Genomic DNA, 21,227 nt, shown 5'->3' on the forward strand with positions numbered 1-21,227 from the left:
GTGTTCTTCTGACCTCTATCAGATTCCCAGTCAATTGCCTATTGACCACTTCCAGTTGGATGGTCCATGGACTAGTGAAATTCCACACTTGTGAAGATGGATTGGTCACCTTTCCCCCAAAATCTACTCCTCCATTCCCTTTCTCAGTGAATGGTCTTTATTCCTAGCTACCCAGAAATTGGAGAGTCATCTTTAACTGTCCTTCATCCTTGTTTCACCCCACATCCAATTATCAAATTTTATCTATTCAACCTCAAATATTTTTCTATGGACCACTTTCCCCCTCTCCTGCTGCCACAGACACAATTGGAAAGGATCTTAGCTTTCTTCCTTCATTCTTGCTTTCCTCTAGTCCGTTTTCTTCACGCTGCCGCCAGAGTAATTGTTCTCAAATCCAAATATTCTCATGTCACTGCCTAGCTTAAAATCCTTTAGCGGTTGCATTACCTTCATCATTAAAAGCAAAGTCCTTGAGTTTGACTACCAGGTCTTGTCTGCCTGTCCAGCATCATTTCTCGACATTCCCTCCCTCTTGCCACCTCAGTCTTCAGCCAACTGCAATATTTCTTGTTCCTAGACCTTGACATCTGTTCTTTTACCAGTTTTCCTTAATGCTCTTCTTTTCTCTGGAACATTCTTCTGTCTCTCCTCCTTACTTGGTCAACTCCTACTCACCTCAGAAGGCTAAGCTTGGGATCTCCTTGCTCTAACCCAACCTCTGAATCGATTACCCATCTGGTGTATTCCCATTGCCCTTCCTACTCACCTCCCCCGTGGCCTGTGTCACTTACCGAAGCAGTCTGTGTGATTGTCACCCTCACCACATAGTGAATTAATTCCTCAAGAGCAGAGACCCAGTCTTATTTTTTTACATAGAGTTGGAACAGTGCGTGCATGTGATAGGTGACTATTTTTGGAATGAGAAGCAGACAGAGGGCATAGAAGGGGAAGTGGTGAAAGTGCAAAGAGGACCTGTCTGGGAACTTGGGTTTTCTGTGGTAGCAGGTTCAGAGTCTCTAGGGAGCACAGAGCTAGAGACTCTGTGCCTTTAGCCCAGCTGAGGGTATTTGCAAACCTTGGAGATCCAGTTTGAGCATGAAACCAGCTCCGAATCCTAGTCTAAGAGGAGCCATCTGGGTTTTGAGAAGGTTTTGGTTAATGGGCAATAGACCTTTGGTCAACTTCCTTTTCGGAGTCGTGGTCTATGTAATGTTTGGGAATATTATATGTGAGAAAAGGTGAGAAGTATATGTGTTTAGGTTATGATTGTTTATATGATTAAAACATTTTTAGATTCCACAAACTCAAAGGAATTTGAAAAAGCCCCAAGAAGAATTTTTTTTTTTTGGTATCTGTATCCAGTCCCTCTACTCTAAAAAAAACCCAAAAAACCAAAATAAACAAGAAAAACAACATTTTAATTATATGTTATCTTTATTCTTTGTCCATAGGAATATAAGATTCTAATAAGAATCTAGTTTCTTAAATATAACTTCAGGTAGTTTCAGTAATTTAGATATATTAGTTCAAATATATTTTTAAGTACTATAAGCACATGTTCTAACTTATTTGGAAAATTTTCCTTAATTTTCATAATAATGCTAGAAGTAAAAGGAACACTTAGAGTTTGTTGAAATGCAGTAAATTTCCCAGTTTAAAATTACCTACTAAGCCTCAACAGTAGGCCAGGTACTGTTTTTAAAATCAATGTTTAAAGAATTTATATTTTTGTAACATAATGAGCTTAATATAGCCAGAAATAACCATTTAATTTAAGAGCATAATTGTGGTGTACAGGAATATTTCTCCCTCCCCTTAATAACACATGTATAATAACAGGAGGAACTTCTAAAGCACATTTTATCTGAGGAACTTTGTCATATAACTGCCTGCTCTGAGGGTCTGAGGATCATGCCCTGGATAAAGCAGTTTCCAGGGTCGTGGAGAAATTGTTCCAATTTATCAAGTCCTTCAGGTTGTCTTTTAATGAATTCACGATTCACTTTATACTTCTTTAAGTAAATTAGAAAACATGAAAAGCCATTAAAGGATCTAAGAGACTATGTAGTGCAATGTATTATTTAAAAATGAGGAGACTGAGGCCCCGAGAAATTAAGGGCTGGGCCCCAATGCAGGTCCTGGGTCAGAACTCAGCCCCCAAAGTCCTGCTCAGTTATTTTTCCATTAAGGTGGGGCCAAGAATTCTGTTAGAGAAACAACAAAGAAAAAGATTCCTTTCTTTCTTTCTGCAGCTTCGTGGTGTTGAAGATCTTCAGACAATTCAAGTGATCAAGATTTTAAGATATGAAAAGAAAGTGGCCAAAATGTGCTTTTTTATGATATTCATCTTCCTGATCTTTTGGATGCCTTATATTGTGACCTGTTTCTTGGTGGTGAATGGCTATGGACACCTGGTCACTCCCACAGTGTCTGTGGTTTCCTATCTCTTTGCTAAATTGAGCACTGTATATAACCCGCTTATTTATATCTTCATGATCAGAAAGGTGAGCTTTGTAATCAACAGATTGTTTTCACCCTGGGGTGGGGTGGTTGAAAAATGTTATACGTTTATAGAAATAATTCAGAGCAGCTTCCGTGATAAAAACCTGAATCAAAAATTTTACAGGAAAGGAAAGGCTTCAGGAAGACATGTAGGATATTCCCAACGAAAATGATAATTCTACCATTGGAGGTTCATGCTTGTTAGGTAAATTTCCATTAAAATTAATATTTAATTCACTAGGAAACATTTTTAGTGATAATAACAGCCACAATAGAAGTTAATAATACAGGCATACCTAGGAGATATTGTGGGTTTGGTTTCAGACCACAGCAAATAGAGTGAGTATGTGCATTTAACATTCTTCCTGTACTATGCAGGTTGCACCTATCGTCACAAAACTCTATGACATGGGCACTGATGTTATTCCTTATTTTATTTATGGATTATTAAATATGTTCAGAGAAGTTAAATAAGTTGCCTGATCTGGGAAGTGTTGATGGCTGGGTTTGAACTTTGTTTGCTTTAATCCCATAAATTCACCCCCCTAGCTCCTCGGTTGGGGTTCTAGGCACCGTTAGCAGTTGGTTGGGCTGTTGTTATGCCACGGCCCACGTGGAGCTAAGATGAATTTGGCTCAAGAAACTTAATCCGGGAAGTTTATTTTCTGTTTCTGTCGTAGGAAACTGTGACATGCACACACCACTGTAGTTCTGGCTTGACGGTGGGCGGTCATGCCTCAGAGCGCCCTCACTGAGACTGACACGAAGCTGAGCCTCTAAGTCACAAAGTGCCAAGATCAGAGAATTTAAAAGTTACGAATAACCGTTCATTACGATATTGGAATTTTTAAGTAACAGGTCATATTAATAACAGGCAAAAGAACTACTCTGACTTTTAATGCTTCAAGAGTTTGGAGGAAGGGGCACTTTTATATTAAGTTTATAATCTTCACTGCTAAATCTTCTTCTTTTTTTTTTTTTTTAATTTATTGATTTCAAAGAGAGGAAGGGGGAGGGAGAGAGAGAGAGAAACATCAATGATGAGAGTCATTGATGGGCTGCCTCCTGCACGCCCCCTGCTGGGGATCGAGCCCGAAACCCGGGCCTGTGCCCTGACCGGGAATCGAACCCTGATCTCCTGGATCCTAGGCCCATGCTCAACCGCTGAGCCACACCGGCCAAGCTCTTCCTTTTTTCTTATGCCTTTCCTTGGCCTTGAATAGAGTTGGTTTACCCTCTCCATGAGCTTGCTCTCACATGGCTTCCATCTCCTTTCACTGGTGGTCTTTCTCTCCCTTTCATGTAGTCTTCCACTTGCCCATTTCCTTGACGCCAGAGATTTTTTAACTTGGGAATGTGTTAGAACCTAAGAATGCCTTGAATTGGCCACAGGGGAGCCACTGGAACTCCTAAAACTGTTTATAAAACTCTGAAAATTTGCTCAAGTGAATTTTTCTAGGAGAAAAATGAGATGGATTGTAACTTTAATTTTCTGAAGGAATATAAGACCTCCTTACTTTAAGGACTACACCTCAACAGGCAGGAGAGTACACTTTAACTACATTAACTAACACTTATTTTTGTGCCCTTTCTCTGGGCCAGTGGGCTATGCATCAGTCCTTTTAAAACTTTAATATGCGTACACCACACCTGGAGATCTTGTAAAAAATGCATATTCTCATTTAGTGTGCTCGAGGGCCCAAGATCCTGCCTTTCTAGCAGCTCCCACGTGGTCCTGATGTTTCTGGTTTCTGGGAGTAACTTAATAAACAAATGAACAAAAACAACTAAATAAATAAGTGAAACTGGTCCTGTCCTCAAGGAGCTTACCATTCATATTGGAAAACACTCTCTTTGGCATACATGCTCTATTTAACACTTATAATAATGTATCTTTAGCCCTTAACCTGACATACCAAACAGTAGATTGGTGAATCAATAAAGTCTCAAACGAATAAATATTTTAAGGTGAGTATAAATTAAATGTTAACAAATATAAATGGGCTTCAAAGACTATAGATATCAATGTAGCTATTATATGTTTTATTGATATTTCCTGACCTGGGAAAGCCCATGTATTACTTTAAACAAAGGAGATAAAAATTAAAGCAAGTAACTTTTTATTTATGTGGTTGATTGGTCATGATAGACTGACTGTCAAAAACCTCAGCATATCAGTGGATTAACAAGAAAAAGGTTACTGATGGCTCATTCAGATCAGAGCCCACGGGCCACTGTGGAGAAGGTGGGGTCTGTCCCATTCAGTCACTTAGGAGTGTGAGTTGTGACCAGCTTCACACCTTGACCTTCAAGAGTCTTATGGACGGAGGAAAGCAAGGAGGAGCCCCTGAAGGGGGCTGAGAAATAGTGGTGTACCCAAGACAGAGAGAAAACACGGGGGTGCTGGTGGACACTGGCACTCTCTGTTGTAGCATTTTGGCTCCAACTGATTCATAATCTTGATCGAAAAATAATTCTTCACCCAATTAAAGGAACATTAATGAGTCCATCACATCATTTTCTCTGCCAGGAAGGGCCTTGCGTGTCTTTGCTGCCCACAGGATCCCCAGGTTCGGTTCAGTGATTGTCACCTAGAAGGCACAATGCTCACTGAAGATTTGTGGGATCAATTTCTGTTCAAAATACCTGACAGAAAGAAATCTAGTTTCCCTCATAGATGTTCCACACAACTTGAATCTGCGGAGATTATAGGTATTGAAACATTCCTACGTGGTCTAATGCATGAGAATTATAATAAATAAAAGGAAAAAAAATGCAGGGTTGCTTAGGTAGGTCTGAGTATGACCACCCCTCTCAGACAATAAATAGAGAAAAACCCGCATTAAATGTAACCGATTGTCTTGACTGTTAATCCAGTTTGGGGGCTACACTTTTCTTGTTCTTCAACGTCATTTTCTCTCTGCCCAGTTTCGAAGGTCCCTTTGGCAGCTGCTCTGTTTCCGACTGCAGAGGGGCCAGAGGCCCGCTCCAGACCTCCCAGCAGCAGGGAGCGAGATGCAGATCAGGCCCATCGTGATGTCCCAGAAGGACGGTGACAGGCCAAAGAAAAAAGTCACTTTTAACTCTTCTTCCATCATCTTTATCATCACCAGTGATGAATCGCTATCAGTCGACGACAGTGACAAAACCAACGTCTCCAAGGCTGATGTGATCCAAGTACGGCCTTTATAAGAACAAACACGAATGGAGAGGCGACATGGGGACTTCAGTTGAACACCACTCTGAGACTCCCATCACAAGGACTGTTTTGGAGTCCCCACCGTTTGGAACATCAACTACACTTTTGTGGCCCAAAAGGAAATTCGAGTCGTTCGTATATATGGTCTCTAGCCTCTGGGGGCAACTGAGCGAGACCAGTTCTTTTAGTCAACAGGCGCTTTACATAGTGAGGCCCGTGGGCGCACGACTGGCATCTGGCCCCATCAACTTCTAACATGTTGGAAACTTTCATTTCAAATATAGCTTTAAACGACGGCATTTTACAAGGCACATGATACGTTCTTCTCGAAAACCACGTTGCTGTAAAAATAACTTTGGCTCCCACCCTGGTGCGAAATCACTAGAAGATCTTGGATTTTCTGTGGCGCGGGTTTCTAGTCGGTGTCACGTCAAGTGTTTGACCAACCAAGTTTTATCAGAGACCCTTCCAGGAAGAAGGGGAAACCAAACCCCGAATTTTATCGGAAACAAAAGACTTTCTACGTGATAAAGAGGAGCTTCTGATAAACGTGGTGCTCGGCAAGCTCTAGAAGATGCTACCAGAAAACCACACAGGGGAGGGGAGCGGGGAGCTGGGTGAAAAAGGCGAACAGATTAAGCAAAGAAAGGAAAAGTCACAGACACAGACAGCAGGAGGGTGATGGCCAGAGGGAAGGGGGTTGGGGGTGGGAGAGGGGAGAGGGGGGTAAATGGTGATGGGAGGAGACTTGACTTGGGGAGGCGAACACACAGTACAACATACAGAGGATGCAGGGTAGAATTGTACCCCTGAAACCTATATAATTTTATTAACCAATGTCCCCCCAATAAATTCAATTTAAGAAAAAGGCAACACAGCCAAGAAAGCAGGATGGTGAGTTTCAGGGAAATCCTGGAGCGTAGGCCGTCATGTATGTGCAGGGGACACACCTCCCCATATGTCATTTCAAACACGAGCAGGGCAGGGTCATCTCTCCTCTCAATAATTTCCCACACTTTTGCCGAGAGTTCTGGATTTTAAAAAGGAGTTGCAACCAACCAAACCAACCGACATTGGAAGGGGGAATGAAAGTTAGTCTAGAACTGTACTTATAAAATGTGTTATTTAATCTTTATTGCTCTTCAATCAACCCACCGGATAATTTAATAGTGTAGAGGCCACTTTTCCGTGAGTCACTGTTTAGACCGCACGTGGATTATTAGAACTCAGGCATTTCTTTGACAATATAGAAGAGAAACAGTGAACCGTTTTACTTTATTGCTTGATATTTATTTCTTAGGTGACTGTCCTACTCATGTCCCGTTTTCATAATTAATCATGTTTGAAAGATTTCTAAGCGATTCAGTTGGCCTGTTGAAGAAGTGACAAGCAAAGAAAACATTTTCACTGAGTGAGCTTTTAAAAATCAGTTTATTTCTGGTTTGCCACAGCCTAGAGTTCAAAAATAAGTTGGTAGCCCTGGCCGGTGTGGCTCAGTTTGGTTGAGAATTGTCCTGTGCCCCGAAAGGTCACTGGTTTGGTTCTCGGTCGGGCACATACACAGGCTGCAGGTTCGATCCCTGGTTGGGGTGCGTGTTGGAGGCAGCCGATCGATATTTCTCTCTCCCTCTCCCTTCCTCTCTCTCTAAAAATCAATAAAAATATATTAAAATGTAAGTTGGTACATTGCTCCTAAAAGTCTGAAATGGAATAACATGCGAATGCCCTCTCCCTGATTTCCTTTCTAGGCTCTTGTATATGTAGATATTTGATTTATAAATACACCCCTTCCTGTCCCTCACTTAGCATGGCATTAATAGACTTTCCTAGTCTTCGAAAGGTAACACTGGCCTTTGGAGACCGGGAAATAGTATCAATTCATGGGAACTCTCTAGAAAGTCCCCAAATTTCTCATTTATAGTCCTAGTTTCATCAAATGAATCTGAGCCCTGTGCTTAGATACGTTGCGTCCAGGTGGTGAAAGGGCCGTTAGGATGTCAGGCAAATGGTTATATGGTCCCAGATGTTGAGTCAATCCTACTGTGAATTCTATTTTGTCCCTTAAAGAAAGTGTGATCGGTGTCTTCCTCGATGCCTCTAGACCTTGCTTTTTGAGGAGTGAAAGAGGCATTACACGTTAATATTTAGAAGGACGTGACATAAGCATAGTATTGTGGGGAAGCTGCTTATTGCAACTTGAAGTGGTGGCCTTTTTAAAAAAAAAAAAGTGTCAGTGAACACATGGAAATTCTACATTGAAATTAATTCTAGGCTGACGAACACCTGCCACTGGAGAATTAAATAAGATGATGGGAAACATGGTTCTGATCCTTAGATTTGATTACAGAGAAATCTAGTGTATTTGCTACTCTAGCACCTTTCTGTCACCTGCTAATTACATTGGAGACTTGTTCTAGTAACTCCACGGAGTTTGCAGGGAAACATGTCCTGTATTCTTGAGGTTAGTGACCCAGTCCCATGGTCTCCTCAAGTAGTCCAGGTGTCTCGGTGACATGGAGCACAGAAGTAAGTAGGTACTGCCAATGGCTATCAGTGTTCCAAAGAAAAGGGATCCTTTCTTCATCACCTGTAAACACAGCAAGAGCTCTCCTGTTACTCATCCAGGGATTAAAATCTTGAAACAGCAATTTAACTTCATGACCACTAATAGTCTTGCAGTGGCTGGTAAGGTCAAGAATTTGGAGCTTCCCTCCTCCCTTTCTCCCTCCTTTCTCTCTTTCCAGAAATGCCTGAATCCATGTGCTCTGTATAAGGAACTCTTAGCACTCAACTTTTGTACAGCCATTAAAAAACCCCACAGTTTAGAAAGGGAGCTATGAACTGTCTTAGAAGAGCTCTGTGCTGAAGCCACAATCAATTCCCTGCTCGGGCCCTGCACAGGTGTCCCTGAAGAGTGTGGTGACCGTGTTGCAATACAGACAAATACTGAATCATTATGTTGGACACTTGGAACCGATATAATGTTATATGTCAATGATTCCTTACTAATTAAAAAACTATCTTGAAGGCTCTGCTTACCATTCCAGCTCTTCGTCTAGCCATTTTCACATGTATCTGCCACCTTCCAGCTCCCCTGAAATGCTGGCCATCCCCACTCTGGACATGGGGGGGTTTCCTGCTACCTGCCAGCTCCCCTGAAATACTGGCCACCCACACTCTGGACATGGGGGGGTGGTTCTTCAGCTTCCAGGGGGCTTGGCCCACCTCTGTTCTCCTCCAGGGGCAGTTCGAGCCTTTCTACTGCAATTTTCCACCCCCCCCCCCCGCCCAATCTCAGAGCTATGTGAAGGGGAAGGACTATTTCTTGTCCATCACCATGCCCTTGCTCAGTTTCTACACTAAATAAAACACCTGTTGAGTGGCTGAAGTTGTAAAATTTCCAAAGGGAAAGATAAGGAATCTAAATGTCCATTTCCTGGCTTCTCTAGAACAAATGCCCAAGATGAATGTGGCAGAGCATTACATCAGAATCAGATTCTGTTTTATAAGCGGTTCATTTTTGTCCAGTTTTACAAATTAACTCCGTAAGAGTATCACATGAAATGAAAGTTGGTTGCTTAAAAAAAAAAAGCAAAACGTCCCTTGGCTAAAACAAAGCAGAGTTAGCACCCATTTCTCTCGGAGTCCCTTTCCTTCCACGGCTCTTGCCCTCTCTCTCTTTGCCTCTTTGTAACTTTGCCCCTTGGGCTCGCTGCCACCTGTGTACCCAGGGCATTTCTTATGTGGAAGACAAACATTTCATGCCTGCCACATGCTTTCCATACCTGCCTGCAGCACCCATAACCAAAACACTATGAATCTCAGCGCATCCAATCAAGGAAAGAAGAACTGGAGTCTGTGCCAACCTTTTTTTGCCAACGCCAGCGCAGCACCGCCTCGTGGTACCTTATTCTAGAAAACGTGACCTGTAGGAAAAGTGTGAAGAGGGCTCTGTATTCTTCAGTGGCCGAGCAGGAAGCTCAAATAGGGAGAGCCTGACGTTCAGACCTTACCATGGAATAGAGAGGAATAAAGGTAGACGGCATGAGAGCGTGAAGAAATCTCTCTAAGTTCTTCTGGAAGATGAACCATCTGGAGTTGACATATGCTCGCATCTGCAATAATGCAAGTTTCAGAGAATATCTTGAGTAAAATACCTTTGTTTCTCTACCCTGACTTATCCATACCCTTTACCACAAAGCCAGGCACAAAGTAGTTCCAATAAGCCCTTATTTCCCAGTCCCTTTTAGGCCATTACCTTGAAAAGGCAGAGCAACTACACTAAACCTGTTAGGGAACTGTTTTGCCCAGGGGTGTACAAGGAAACTCAGGAAACTCGACTGCAGTTTGTTGAGCTGGATCTGTTGGCTAACCGTGAGCCCAATGATTTGACTAATTTCTGTTCCTTCCTGGTTGATTTAGAATGTTCTTTATGGCAGGTAGTGACCTGATTAAACCTATGCTATATTCAGGACAAACATTGAGTTGTAGCTGTCTCGTTTTTAAAGACACAGGGACGACACATTCTGGGGCCTTTTAGTATTTTAAGAACCCCCTTGGCCACATGTGAAAGCACTCTACTCAAGCTGAAGTCCACCTGCTTCTTGTCTTTAGGAAAGATGGAAAACAGGGACACTCTCTTCTTTAAATTTAACTTGGAAATTTTTTCGTTGGATTATTTTAAAACTAGAAGCACAACAATTTCTGGTGAGCTTTTCACATGACTGGCTCAAACTGGAATTCTGGTTTTCTTCAGAGGATTAATCTCCTACCCATGAATTTCTTTGGTGTTACTTCTTTTTTTTTCGGTGCATAATACCCTAAAGAACATTCAAGGCTACTCTAAGGGTGCAGCTTATAATGTGAAGAGTGGCAAGGCCATTTCTTAGATTTTTCAAACATGTTAACACGTTCAAGTTATTTTTAAATATTAAAGTTGCATTTTCATTAAAATAGCATATTACTAACTCTAGTAAGCATCTAAGGTTGGAGTTTGTGAATTATCAGAGGCTGAACCAGGCGTCTTGTATTTCACCATCTTTGTTGCCTCCTGAATGTCATTGAATGTAGGTGATGCACATGGGTCATTGTCACTGTCGACACAGTCACAGTCCACCTATGTGTAAGGAATGCTGTGTGTACGTGTGTGTGTGTTTGTACCTGTTCTTTGTCATTGCTGTTGACGACAGCTTATGACAGATGTCTCTGATTTTCCCCCTCCACCAAAACCCTGCCCCACCCCAGGCTTTCCCCATACTATGGTCTGTGTCATGGGTTATGCATATATGCAGATATGTTCTTTGGTTAATCTCTCCCTGTCCCCTCCTACCCCCACTGAGATCTGTTATTCTGTTCCATGAACCTATTTTGTTCATCAGTAAATTTTTGATAAAAATTTGTTAGAGTGTCAATGAGTGACCTCATGGAGCAGAGCCGAACCGTCTCACTCACCTCTATGTAGTTGTACATGGATAGGTCTGAAACCGCATGGTCATCTGGAATCCTAACCCTTGAGAATTCAGGAAGACATAAACCTACAAACCAAGTTAAATAATGCATGTTTTCCAAGGCAGTCTAGAAAAATGAGCTGGGCTCTGCATAGGTAAAATTAAATAGTGTACTCTCTCCCTAACTTCTTAAAACTGTGGGCAACCCGGCTGCGTGACCAACAATCTATGACTGCTGAGCAATAACACGTAAGTATTTCCTATTGCGAGTAAATAAAACTTGTGACAACGATAATGTAATGCAGACTGGTTGATTAGAAAATCATTATTTTCTTATTTCACAAGTGGAAAGCAGTTCATATGACTGTACATGACCCCCCACCCCCATCCGGCCTAGAATTTGCTGTTCCCCTGCTACCCCATGCATGATATTTCATTGCGCCTAAGACACCTTATTAGCTGAAACCACAGCTCCCCCACTATTCTGTGAGCTACCAGAAGCAGGCCCATGTCATACTCGTGTCTGAAATCTTCACCTGGTATATAGCAAATACTGAATAAATATATTTGATAAGTTACTGACTAACTACTATGACTTCCACATGGCCAAACAACTCTAGCTAGTAAGGAAGCCCTTTCCAAAGTGGGAGAATCTGGGTGCAAGGCCCGGTTTTACCACTTCCCAGCCACATGGCTTTGTGCAAGTTACTGTGTACAAGTTAGTTGCCTCAGTTGTGAAATAGGAGCAAGAATAGCACCTATCCTGGGTGTTCTTTAATGAGATAATGCATTAAAAGGACATCAAGCCGCCGAACACATGGGATGTTGAGCGATGTTAGTTATTATAACTGCCCTATTGTTATTGTCCTGTCTTTCTTCTCTAGTGACCAAAGCCAGTAGTGACAGAGGCTACTGATACATGTAGCCTCCATATTCCTCGGTCATTGGTAGCACATGACACCGATCACATGAGGGTTAAGAAAGGGGGAAGTAATATGAGCTGGAAGAAAACCAGAAGCAATTTGTCCTGGAACGTGTGCTCTCTTCCGATGCAGGCACCACAGTGCCCATGATTTCCTACAATAAGTATTTCCTGTGAATTTATTTTGCACCAGATTTTTTTTTAAAAAAGCTTCATGCAAATTATTTAATTTTCACAACAACTCTCTGAAGTTGGTGTTATCATCTCCACTTTCTAGATGAAAAAAATATCCCCTGAGACTTTAGAAAGATGAAGTGACTCGCTCAAGGTAACACAGCTCGTTAGTTGGTGAGTCACAACTGGCACCCAGTGGAGGTTTAGAGGCAGCTCTCCTAGTCCATCCCTCACCTGGAACAGGTTTAGGTTCAAAGGGTGCCTTTGAGACCACATAACGCTGAGAAGCAGCCAGAGCTATTCGGTTCTTAGGCCATTGTTTGCAGTTTCTTTTACAGGTGGAAAGTGTGTACATTTAATTTAATTTCAGAATTACATATAAAACTTTTTAAGCTTTTATGTTTGTAAAATTAACATATTGGTGGAGTCAATTTTAATCAAAAGGCAAATGGAAGTATTGGATTGAGACCTTTGATCGGGCAAAAGGCAAGAGAACACTGGAGCTTCTGACAGTGTATCTGAGGGCAGCTATAGGGGTGCTGGCAGGGTGGCACCCAGGTTGAATGGGAGAGAAAGGAGCATCTCTCCACCAATTTCTGGTCTCGGAGCTTTTATCTTCATGTGGATCACTGCCTAGACCTCCATGTACAAGCCTGAAACAAAAACTATGTTTCCCTCTCTGGGTGTTCTTTGACTGATATGGGCAGTGAGAGCAGCAGAATCTATCAGCAGAAACACTTATAATCCTGACCAGGAAATATGCAGAGGGCGGCTGTGACCACCCAGGATCAGAAACAGGTCCACAATTAATGAGCAGGGCTCATCCATGTCCATTTGAGAAATTTTACTTACTAAGGTCATTATTGAATTTATCCATTATCTCATCAAACACCAGGCAGTCTTCAAAGCCCTGAAATAAGAAAACAAAAAATGGGAAAAATAAACTAGAAATAATGAAAGCTTCTTAGCAATTTTGAGTAGGCCTTCCATTAGTAGTTCATAGGATGTTTACCTCAACCAGCACACGGCAGCTGAACAGTCATGCCTGGCATTAAATGATGATTTTAAAAGACCATCAACTGCCTGCTTGATGGTTTTGTCTTTGCCCAGTTCATATATATGTTATCTATAATTTGGAATTTGATCAGAATTTTAAATTACTCTTGCAATTTTTTATGGATTCCATTGCTTCTTCAAGAAGTAAGAATAATTATATTGCTCTTCCATGAGTATTAGAATTATATTTAAACTATCCAGGTCTTTAAGATTCAGATTTAGAGCAATTTAATGACAGGATAAAACTCTCATATTAATTTAGTTCCTATAAGCCAAGAGTAAAGCAAATTTCCAATATTAAGAACTCTACAAAATTAGTAAGGTGCAATGCTAAATACAGTGGGGAAGAAAAAAGTCAAAAGCTGTGTTTCCTGCTTTCTAGGAATTCAAACTACAGTTTTAAAGGCAATATAATATATGTAAAAGTTAATGGAATAACCTTCACATCAAATATAGAGATTACATCTGAAGCAAATAAACTTACTTCTCAGTTATATAGACTGTTAATTTAGATGTGAGAGATACCATATAGGACTGAGATAATGACACTTTTAAATTCTTTACTTAATTAATTTATATACATCCCAAGAATCTCTATGAGGTAGATACTATTAAAATCCCAATTTTACAGAGGGAATCAAGGTAAGTTAGTTATGCAAAAGCATATTTTAACAAATTGTGGAGTCAGGATTTGAACCCAGGCCTTTTGATGCCAGAGCCTGGGCACTTATCCACTAAAATGGGTGTGCTCTTACGTTTTCATAAAACAAAATGTTTATTTACCACTGCTTTGTAGGAAATATAATTGATTGGATTCATAGCCTATTCATACTTGGAATATATCCCAATAACCCAAACAATAAAAGACTATGATTATAAAGCTATTAGTTATCAAAGACACACACATGATATTTGAACACCGTTTCTTTTCTGAAATATTTTTTTAGCCAGAACAATAAAATTTCCATGAAAGCAGTAGTATTCAACATCTAATCTGTTTCATAGTTTTATTTAACCCCATCAATTGTGGTTTTTTCCATTCCTTTGTAAAAAAGTGAAGGGAAAAAAGATAATTTAGGATGGTTTCTTTCTTTGAGCCTAACATTTATATACTTACCCATAATCTCTAGGAAAATATTTAAAAATTAAGTCTTATATTGCTGCTAGTCAAGTCTCTGAATTTTAAGCTATCAAAGCGTTTGCTAACTGTACAGATGACTATCTCAGGCTTTACGCTTTTTTCCTCTACATTAAATGACTGGATCAAGTAATTCAAGTCTTGACTACAGCTACTGATGAATCTAGCTGAACAGCAGTTACGATTGTAGAATTGGTTGTGTTCACAGAGACTCTGTGGGGATAGTTTCAGACATGTTTTGGTTTTATTTAAGGGTTTTCGGGTGGGATTTCCCCAGGGGGAAAGAACTTACCGCGTTCATTCCTTGCCCAAAGAAGGGGACAATGGCATGCGCTGCGTCTCCCATCAGCACACAGCGTGACTTGAAGTGGAAAGGGGAGCATTTCACAGAGATCATGGGCTGTGCCGGGAGCAGGAAGAAATCCCGTGACAGGGCCTGCCTTCGGAGAAACGTGGTCAGGGTGGAAAGACGTTAAACCGGGCACCGGGTACTGCCTGAGTCTTTCACAGTGACGGGCTCTACCCCCGTAGGATTTTATTGACAAACACGCAGATGGCAGGAAAGGGAGAGACTGCATTTTTTCCTGATCTGCAAATTTCGTTGGTTTGCAACAATATTAACCATAATCAAAAAGAACACGTTTGGCTGCATTTCAACGATCTGAAATATGTCTCTTTATGTATATGTCGTGCAAATTTCACGTGCACGGGCCACGCAGTTTTCAGTGAGGTTGGCGTGTTTAGGTGTTCATGGAAACATCAAAGTGCTGCTGTGCGTTTGATTAAACCACGACAAACCAAAATAAAAGTTAATGTGAATTTATATGTATTTGAAAGCAGTTGGAATCAAGCTGGTGTTTGAAAAGCGTCTCCAGAGGTTTCGTGGAAGCTGTAAGTAGAGAAACAGTATGTCACCTGGATCCTAAATCTGGATGGAAAGGCAAGAAATAGCTGTGGGATAGAAGAGCTAAATTTCGGTGTGCAAACAGGTTTCCATCAAGGTCGGAGTAGGGGAGGTCAATATAGACTGAATCAGGCGGCAGGAAAGGGTGAAAACTGACCATTTTTCCAAGACTTGCTATGGGCTGGCAATGGGCTGCCCCTTTTACCTAGTTAGCTCGTTAAATTTGCACAAACTGCCCTAAAAAAATAGGTATTCTGATGCCAATTTAAAAAGTTTTTTAACTGATTTGAGAGAGAGAGAAGCATTGATGTGAGAGAGAAACTGGCTGACTTCTGCACACCCCCTGCTGGGGATTGAGCCGCACCCCAGGCCTTTACCCCGCCCGGGAACTGAACCAGAGACCTGGTGCATGGGGCGATGCTCAGCTGGCTGAGCCACGCCAGCCAGGGCCGGATGCCCATTTTAAAGATGAAAAACCTGAGACTCAGGGCAGTAGGGGGCAGAGCAGTATTAGAGTCTCGCTCTTTCTGCAGCCTTGTGCCTCCATGAAGACATCGTTGGAGGGAGGACGTGAGCTGGATCCCAGGAGGGGCGGAGGCCCTGAGTGAGACGAGATGACAGAGGCCCCCGTGGAGGGTGATGTTGACTTGGGCCCCAGGAGCCGTGGGTTCTAAACCAGGCAACCAATACAATTAGCTATTAATCTTGGGGGACTTCATATGGGCCAGGCCCTGCGATGGCTGACTGATGGGCACGTGTCCTTTAGTCCCCACAGTAACCCTCTGGGGCAGGTATGTCACTATGGCCCTTTTCCTGCTGAGATGCAGGAAAGCTGAGGCAGCTAGTAAGCGGTAGACCTGAACTTGGGCCTGCTGGTGCCTCCTGGGCCACAGACTCGCTTATCCACCAGGGGGGCCTCCCAGCCCGCACAGGATACAGAAAGGCCTAGGGACACAGGTGACTCGTCTTTCCCAGAGAACGTGGCAGTGGCCTGGGCTTGCTCAGCTAACTGCTCTCAGCACAGCATCTTCTTTTGCTAATACAGGCTTCACGTCTAGGTCCCTGCGCCACCGGACATGTTTGAGCAAAATCGAAATGAGGTGCGTGACCTTCATGTGACATGTCAGTAACTCAAAGCCATGGAGCAAAGGACACGATTGCACAGCTTGCGACTTACTCTCCCATGAGGGGGACGGCGTCCGGAAAGTACTTGTGGAAGAAATCCAGCACGTCGCTGCCCGTGAGAAGCTTTTCAAACTCTTCAAAGGGCATGAACAAAGTACACGTGAAACTTTTGTTCTGCCAGGGAAAGAACAGTGAGAGAGGGAACAGGAGGCCGTGATGTAGGCACAGGTGGGGACCCCCAGTCACAGGGTGCCTGCTGTGGCCGAGGGGCGCCTGGGAGGACTGTCTGGGCGGCCGGGAGGGGCCCCCTCGCTCTGTCCCTCGACTCCCAGGGAAAAGCTCTGCCAAGTCTTGGGGCTACTCCCCAGCTTCTCAGTTATCAGGAGAATTTCTACCCTGTAAATTCCAGACATTTTCACCAGGCAAACTCTACACCTTAGATCACTAGTATGTTAGTTGGATTTCATTTCTCCTTTTTTTTCTCTGTTGCTTGTTTTATGACAGTATTAATAGGCCTTGGACCCCAGACTGATAACAAGAGAAAAAAAGGTAAGAGTAAAAGACCCACCAGAGAATCAGATACCTGCATGTATCTATATTGCACATAATAACAACAGCAACAATAAAATAATAATATACAATAATATATATTAATATACAATAATATATATACAATAATATATATATTTTATATATTTATATATCAAAAAAGTGTAGAGTCTCATGAAAGAACAGCCCTACTTTTTTTTTTAACTATGTCTTTATTGATTTCAGAGAGAGGAAGGGAGAGGGAGAGAGAGAAACATCAATGATGAGAGAGTCATTGATCAGCTGCCTCCTGCACGCCCCTTGCTGGGGTTCGAACCCATAACCCGGGCACTTGCCCTGACCGGGAATCGAAACGCGATCTCCTAGATCCTAGGTCGATGCTTAACCACTGAGCCACACCGGCCAGGCAGCCCTACTATTTTTTGATGACGAATATTCCAATGTTTTATAAATCTTAAAGGCTGAAAGTACTTTCTAATATACAACCTAAGCCTCTGGCTTTGTTTGGGGGTCATGTCTTCCTACACCGTCTTGGGAAAGATGACAGGCACCACCACACACAACCCCCATTAGTCACCACGTATGTTAAACCCCCTTTCCAAAGTAAATAATTGGGATGATTTCAGGATTTTCCTCAGTTATCCCAAAGTTTCAAATATGTAGTCACTAAATAGACTAAACCATGGCGAGATTAATTGGGGAAACACACATTAAGTGCAAACAGCATTAATTATAGATGCAGAATGATAAGAGATTCTATCTACCTTGTTAGGAAGTGCAATCATCATGAAGGTATTTCTCGGCCAAATGTGCAGATAATTAGGTTCCATGGCAAACTGCAGAAAAAATGTATATATATATCTTTGGTTAGTATATTAATGCAAAACATCTATAAAACTGACTCTGCTTATTCATATTTTTTCCACAGCAATTTAAATCAGTATCATTCATGTGATATCTACTGCTACATAATGTAGAAATAGTCTTAGAAAATACTTTGTGTTCTACCTTTATAAACTCAAAGTTAGGTAAAAAAAAATATATATATATATATATATATATATATATATATATATATATATATAAAACCATTGCCTTTTATTACAAAAGTACATGATCACTTGACTTCAAAACGTTTAAAATCAATAGCATATTCTGCATGCCAGTATGGTGGGTTTTTGATAGTAGGTATAATTGAAGATTTGAGAACAGGCTATAAGATGCCCTCTCCCTTCCTTCTCTGTATTTCCATACACATACATACATAAAATATATATTTATACACATATAAGCTACATATATATGGATATACATATATATGTGTATAATATTTTTATAATCTATGTTCACCTTATTTGGGGACATATTTGTATGGATGGAAAGGTTCTAATTTAAATTTCATGGGCAAAACCAAGTTTTACAAACAAGCCTCTTATCACTTGTTTCCCACGTCACAAATAGTAAATATTTGGTCTTGTCAGTGCAACAGCAGCCTGAGTAAGTATTGATTACTTGGGTAGATCAATGGACCCAAGACCCAACTGACCCAAACCCTTATGGTTCCCAGGGATAGTTTATACATACAAGAAGATACAATCATTTTCCCAACTATTTCAAGTTTGCATTCCTTTTTCAGTTGTTTAGAAAGCACTTGCCATGTGTACATTGCACAGGGTAAGGGACACGGGAAGCACAGCATAGTCTCCTAGCTAACATTTGCATACTTGTTACAGTTATTTGTGTGTTAAGAGAACAGAATGTTCCTGTCTGGCTCTTTAATCCCCAGAACCCCGAAAAAAGCCCAATACATAGACATAGAAATGAATAAGTGCATAACTCTTTGACCTCAGAGACCTCACAGTGCAGTCAGAGAGGCAACATGTATCCCCACGGAAAGCCAGGTAACTTCCCTTTACCAGCAGTTCAAGCAGGAGGTGATTTGGTGCTAAATTAGAAGCATAGGAAGTAAAAGTGGGCAGGTAAGAAATTTGGGGGGGGGAGTGGTTAAAGCAAGGGGTTCATGGGAAAGGAGTGCAGGGCAGTGGGGAAGGGCTGGGGCTGCACAAGTAAGCAGTGTTTGAGATGGGAACTAAAGAGGCCAGTCTGGGGGAAGCTTTTCCCTCTTGCTATCTTTTGGCCATTTCTACAACCTTTTAGAGCTCCAAAAACAGGAAAGAGCAGAGAAATGACCGCTGACCAATTTATCATTTACTGCAAGAGTGAAGGTTGAACCTGCTGGTTAAAAACAGTTTGGAAGGTAATGTGTACCTCCCGTCTTCCACACTGGCATAGATAATAGTTTACATATTGTTTTGAGAAAGCCAAGATGATGCCAAGAACATTTTGGTGTTCATATACATATTTCACGACTTTGCAAAACAACCGTTTAATTTTTCACCTTTTATTTTTATTTATTTATTTATTTTAAATATATCTTTATTGATTTCAGAAAGAGGAAAGGAGAGGGAGAGAGAGAGAGAGAAACATCAATGATGAGAGAGTCATTGATCGGCTGCAGCCCACAACCCGGGCATATGCCCTGACCGGGAATCGAACCCTGATCGCCTGGATCCTAGGTCGATGCTCAACAGCTAAGCCACGCCTGGCCGGGCTAATTTTTCACCTTTTGTTACCAAGTCATGCTCTCAATAGACATTTTCATCCAACAGCTGTCCCCAGGTTGGGCTTGTAGTAATCGCCATTGGCCCTCTCACCACAAGTCCCCCCAAACACGAAGTCTAAGCAAAAGCATTTTGCTTGCTGTGCAAAAAGAGCTTTAAGATGAGCCTCCCATTCATTTCTCCAAAGCACCCCTCTAATATACACCCAGTACTGTCACTCACCCAATCGCTCATCCCCATTTCAGTCATCAGAGATGGAATAAGAGAATCTGTTACATTAAAGAAAAATGAAGAAGAAGGAAGGAAGGAAGGAAGGAAGGAAGGAAGGAAGGAAGGAAGGAAGGAAGGAAGGAAGGAAGGAAGGAAGGAAGGAAGGGAGGGAGGGAGGGAGGGAGGGAAGGAGGGAGGGAGGGAGGGAGGGAGGGAGGGAGGGAGGAAGGGAGGGAGGGAGAGAGGAAGGGAGGGAAGGCTAATTTTCAGTAGATTGTTTTTGGGTGACATCAAAATATTCCCATGGCTGGGTCACACTGCTATGTCAAAATAGTGGTTTTTGTATTATCCTGTAATTCAGAATTATCAGATGCTGGGCCATGAGAACAGATCTGCCAGAAAACCATAGAATCAGCACTGAAGAATTAGGAAACACGTTTTTGACCAGAAAGAAGTAGAAAGACAAAATCTTAAACGATAGATTTGACTGATGGATACAGTTTGGTGTATAACTGGTATAGAATACCACTATCCCTAAATGCTTAGCTATTTTACAGATATCTGAATTTCAGACAGATAGATTAGATCAGCGCTTTTAAAAAATGCATGTTTTTATATGCAAATCAAGTATCTAACTAACACTGTCTACCGATTCTTGCTTATAAGCCAAGATCTTCATTACTTTCTTTGGTATTTTAGCTTTCCTTAATAAGTTCCTACAGTTACTTGCTTATGACAATATAAAACATACATATCACATATCTGCCTCAGGCCACATATGGCCCAACACAGGAACAAGGGAATAAGAAAAGCCCCTGGAAATCTCTTTGCAACGTCCTGCTGTTCACTGTACTTAATAACTGTTACTGACTTAATCGCGAGGACAAGGCCTCTGGACAGTCAGTGCTCAGAATTGATTCCCAACCCCCCTTTTTCTTTCAAGAGAATAATAGAAAAATTATATTATTATGTAGGACACATCCCCTGTGTGTTTCCAGAACGGTGGTTGCAAATCCTCTTTCTTTACTACTTAAGAAAGCATATCAACAGGTAAGGGAGAGAGAGGGATATTATTAAAGGGATACCTACACTTCGATTTCTTATTAATGACAGAGTACTTGTGCCAACCTCAAAACTGACCAAGACATGCGACTGAGAACAGCTGCCCTAGGAGAGGTGGGGTGTGGGGATGGGAAAGGAAAGGACTCACATCCCCATCTTTAGGTGGAATGGTCAGCTCCATGTACCCATGAGGAATGAATTGCTGGCTGTAATCAAAGCGGGGTTTCCTCATGAGGTGAGCTCTGACAGTTGAATAGGCTCCATCACAGCCTATAATGAGGTCATAAGTGACATCTTTGGAAACTTTGTCAGACCTGA

The 21,227-nt window shown here is 41.7% G+C and overlaps 2 protein-coding genes across 2 annotated transcripts in view; one reads left to right on the forward strand and one right to left on the reverse strand.

The window, feature by feature from the left end:
* The window catches only part of OPN3 (opsin 3), a gene marked incomplete at its 3' end in the record, with an annotated part of 33,483 nt that extends 27,789 nt beyond the window's left edge, over nt 1-5,694 (forward strand). The window contains exons 3-4 of the mRNA XM_081123836.1: nt 2,253-2,504; nt 5,431-5,694. Of these exons, the coding sequence (XP_080979962.1) occupies nt 2,253-2,504; nt 5,431-5,694 (516 nt within the window). The remainder of the gene's footprint in view (nt 1-2,252; nt 2,505-5,430) is intronic.
* A 1,419-nt stretch (nt 5,695-7,113) lies between these two features.
* The window catches only part of KMO (kynurenine 3-monooxygenase), a 34,593-nt gene continuing 20,479 nt past the window's right edge, over nt 7,114-21,227 (reverse strand). The window contains exons 7-15 of the mRNA XM_081123859.1: nt 21,058-21,223; nt 17,781-17,852; nt 16,520-16,641; nt 14,731-14,878; nt 13,097-13,154; nt 11,153-11,235; nt 9,715-9,816; nt 9,568-9,627; nt 7,114-8,288 (exon numbers count right to left, since the gene is read on the reverse strand). Of these exons, the coding sequence (XP_080979985.1) occupies nt 8,115-8,288; nt 9,568-9,627; nt 9,715-9,816; nt 11,153-11,235; nt 13,097-13,154; nt 14,731-14,878; nt 16,520-16,641; nt 17,781-17,852; nt 21,058-21,223 (985 nt within the window). The 3' untranslated portion in view covers nt 7,114-8,114. The remainder of the gene's footprint in view (nt 8,289-9,567; nt 9,628-9,714; nt 9,817-11,152; nt 11,236-13,096; nt 13,155-14,730; nt 14,879-16,519; nt 16,642-17,780; nt 17,853-21,057; nt 21,224-21,227) is intronic.

Source organism: Miniopterus schreibersii (genome assembly GCF_964146895.1).
Source record: "Miniopterus schreibersii genome assembly, chromosome: 21".
NCBI classification, from domain to species: Eukaryota; Metazoa; Chordata; class Mammalia; order Chiroptera; family Miniopteridae; genus Miniopterus; species Miniopterus schreibersii.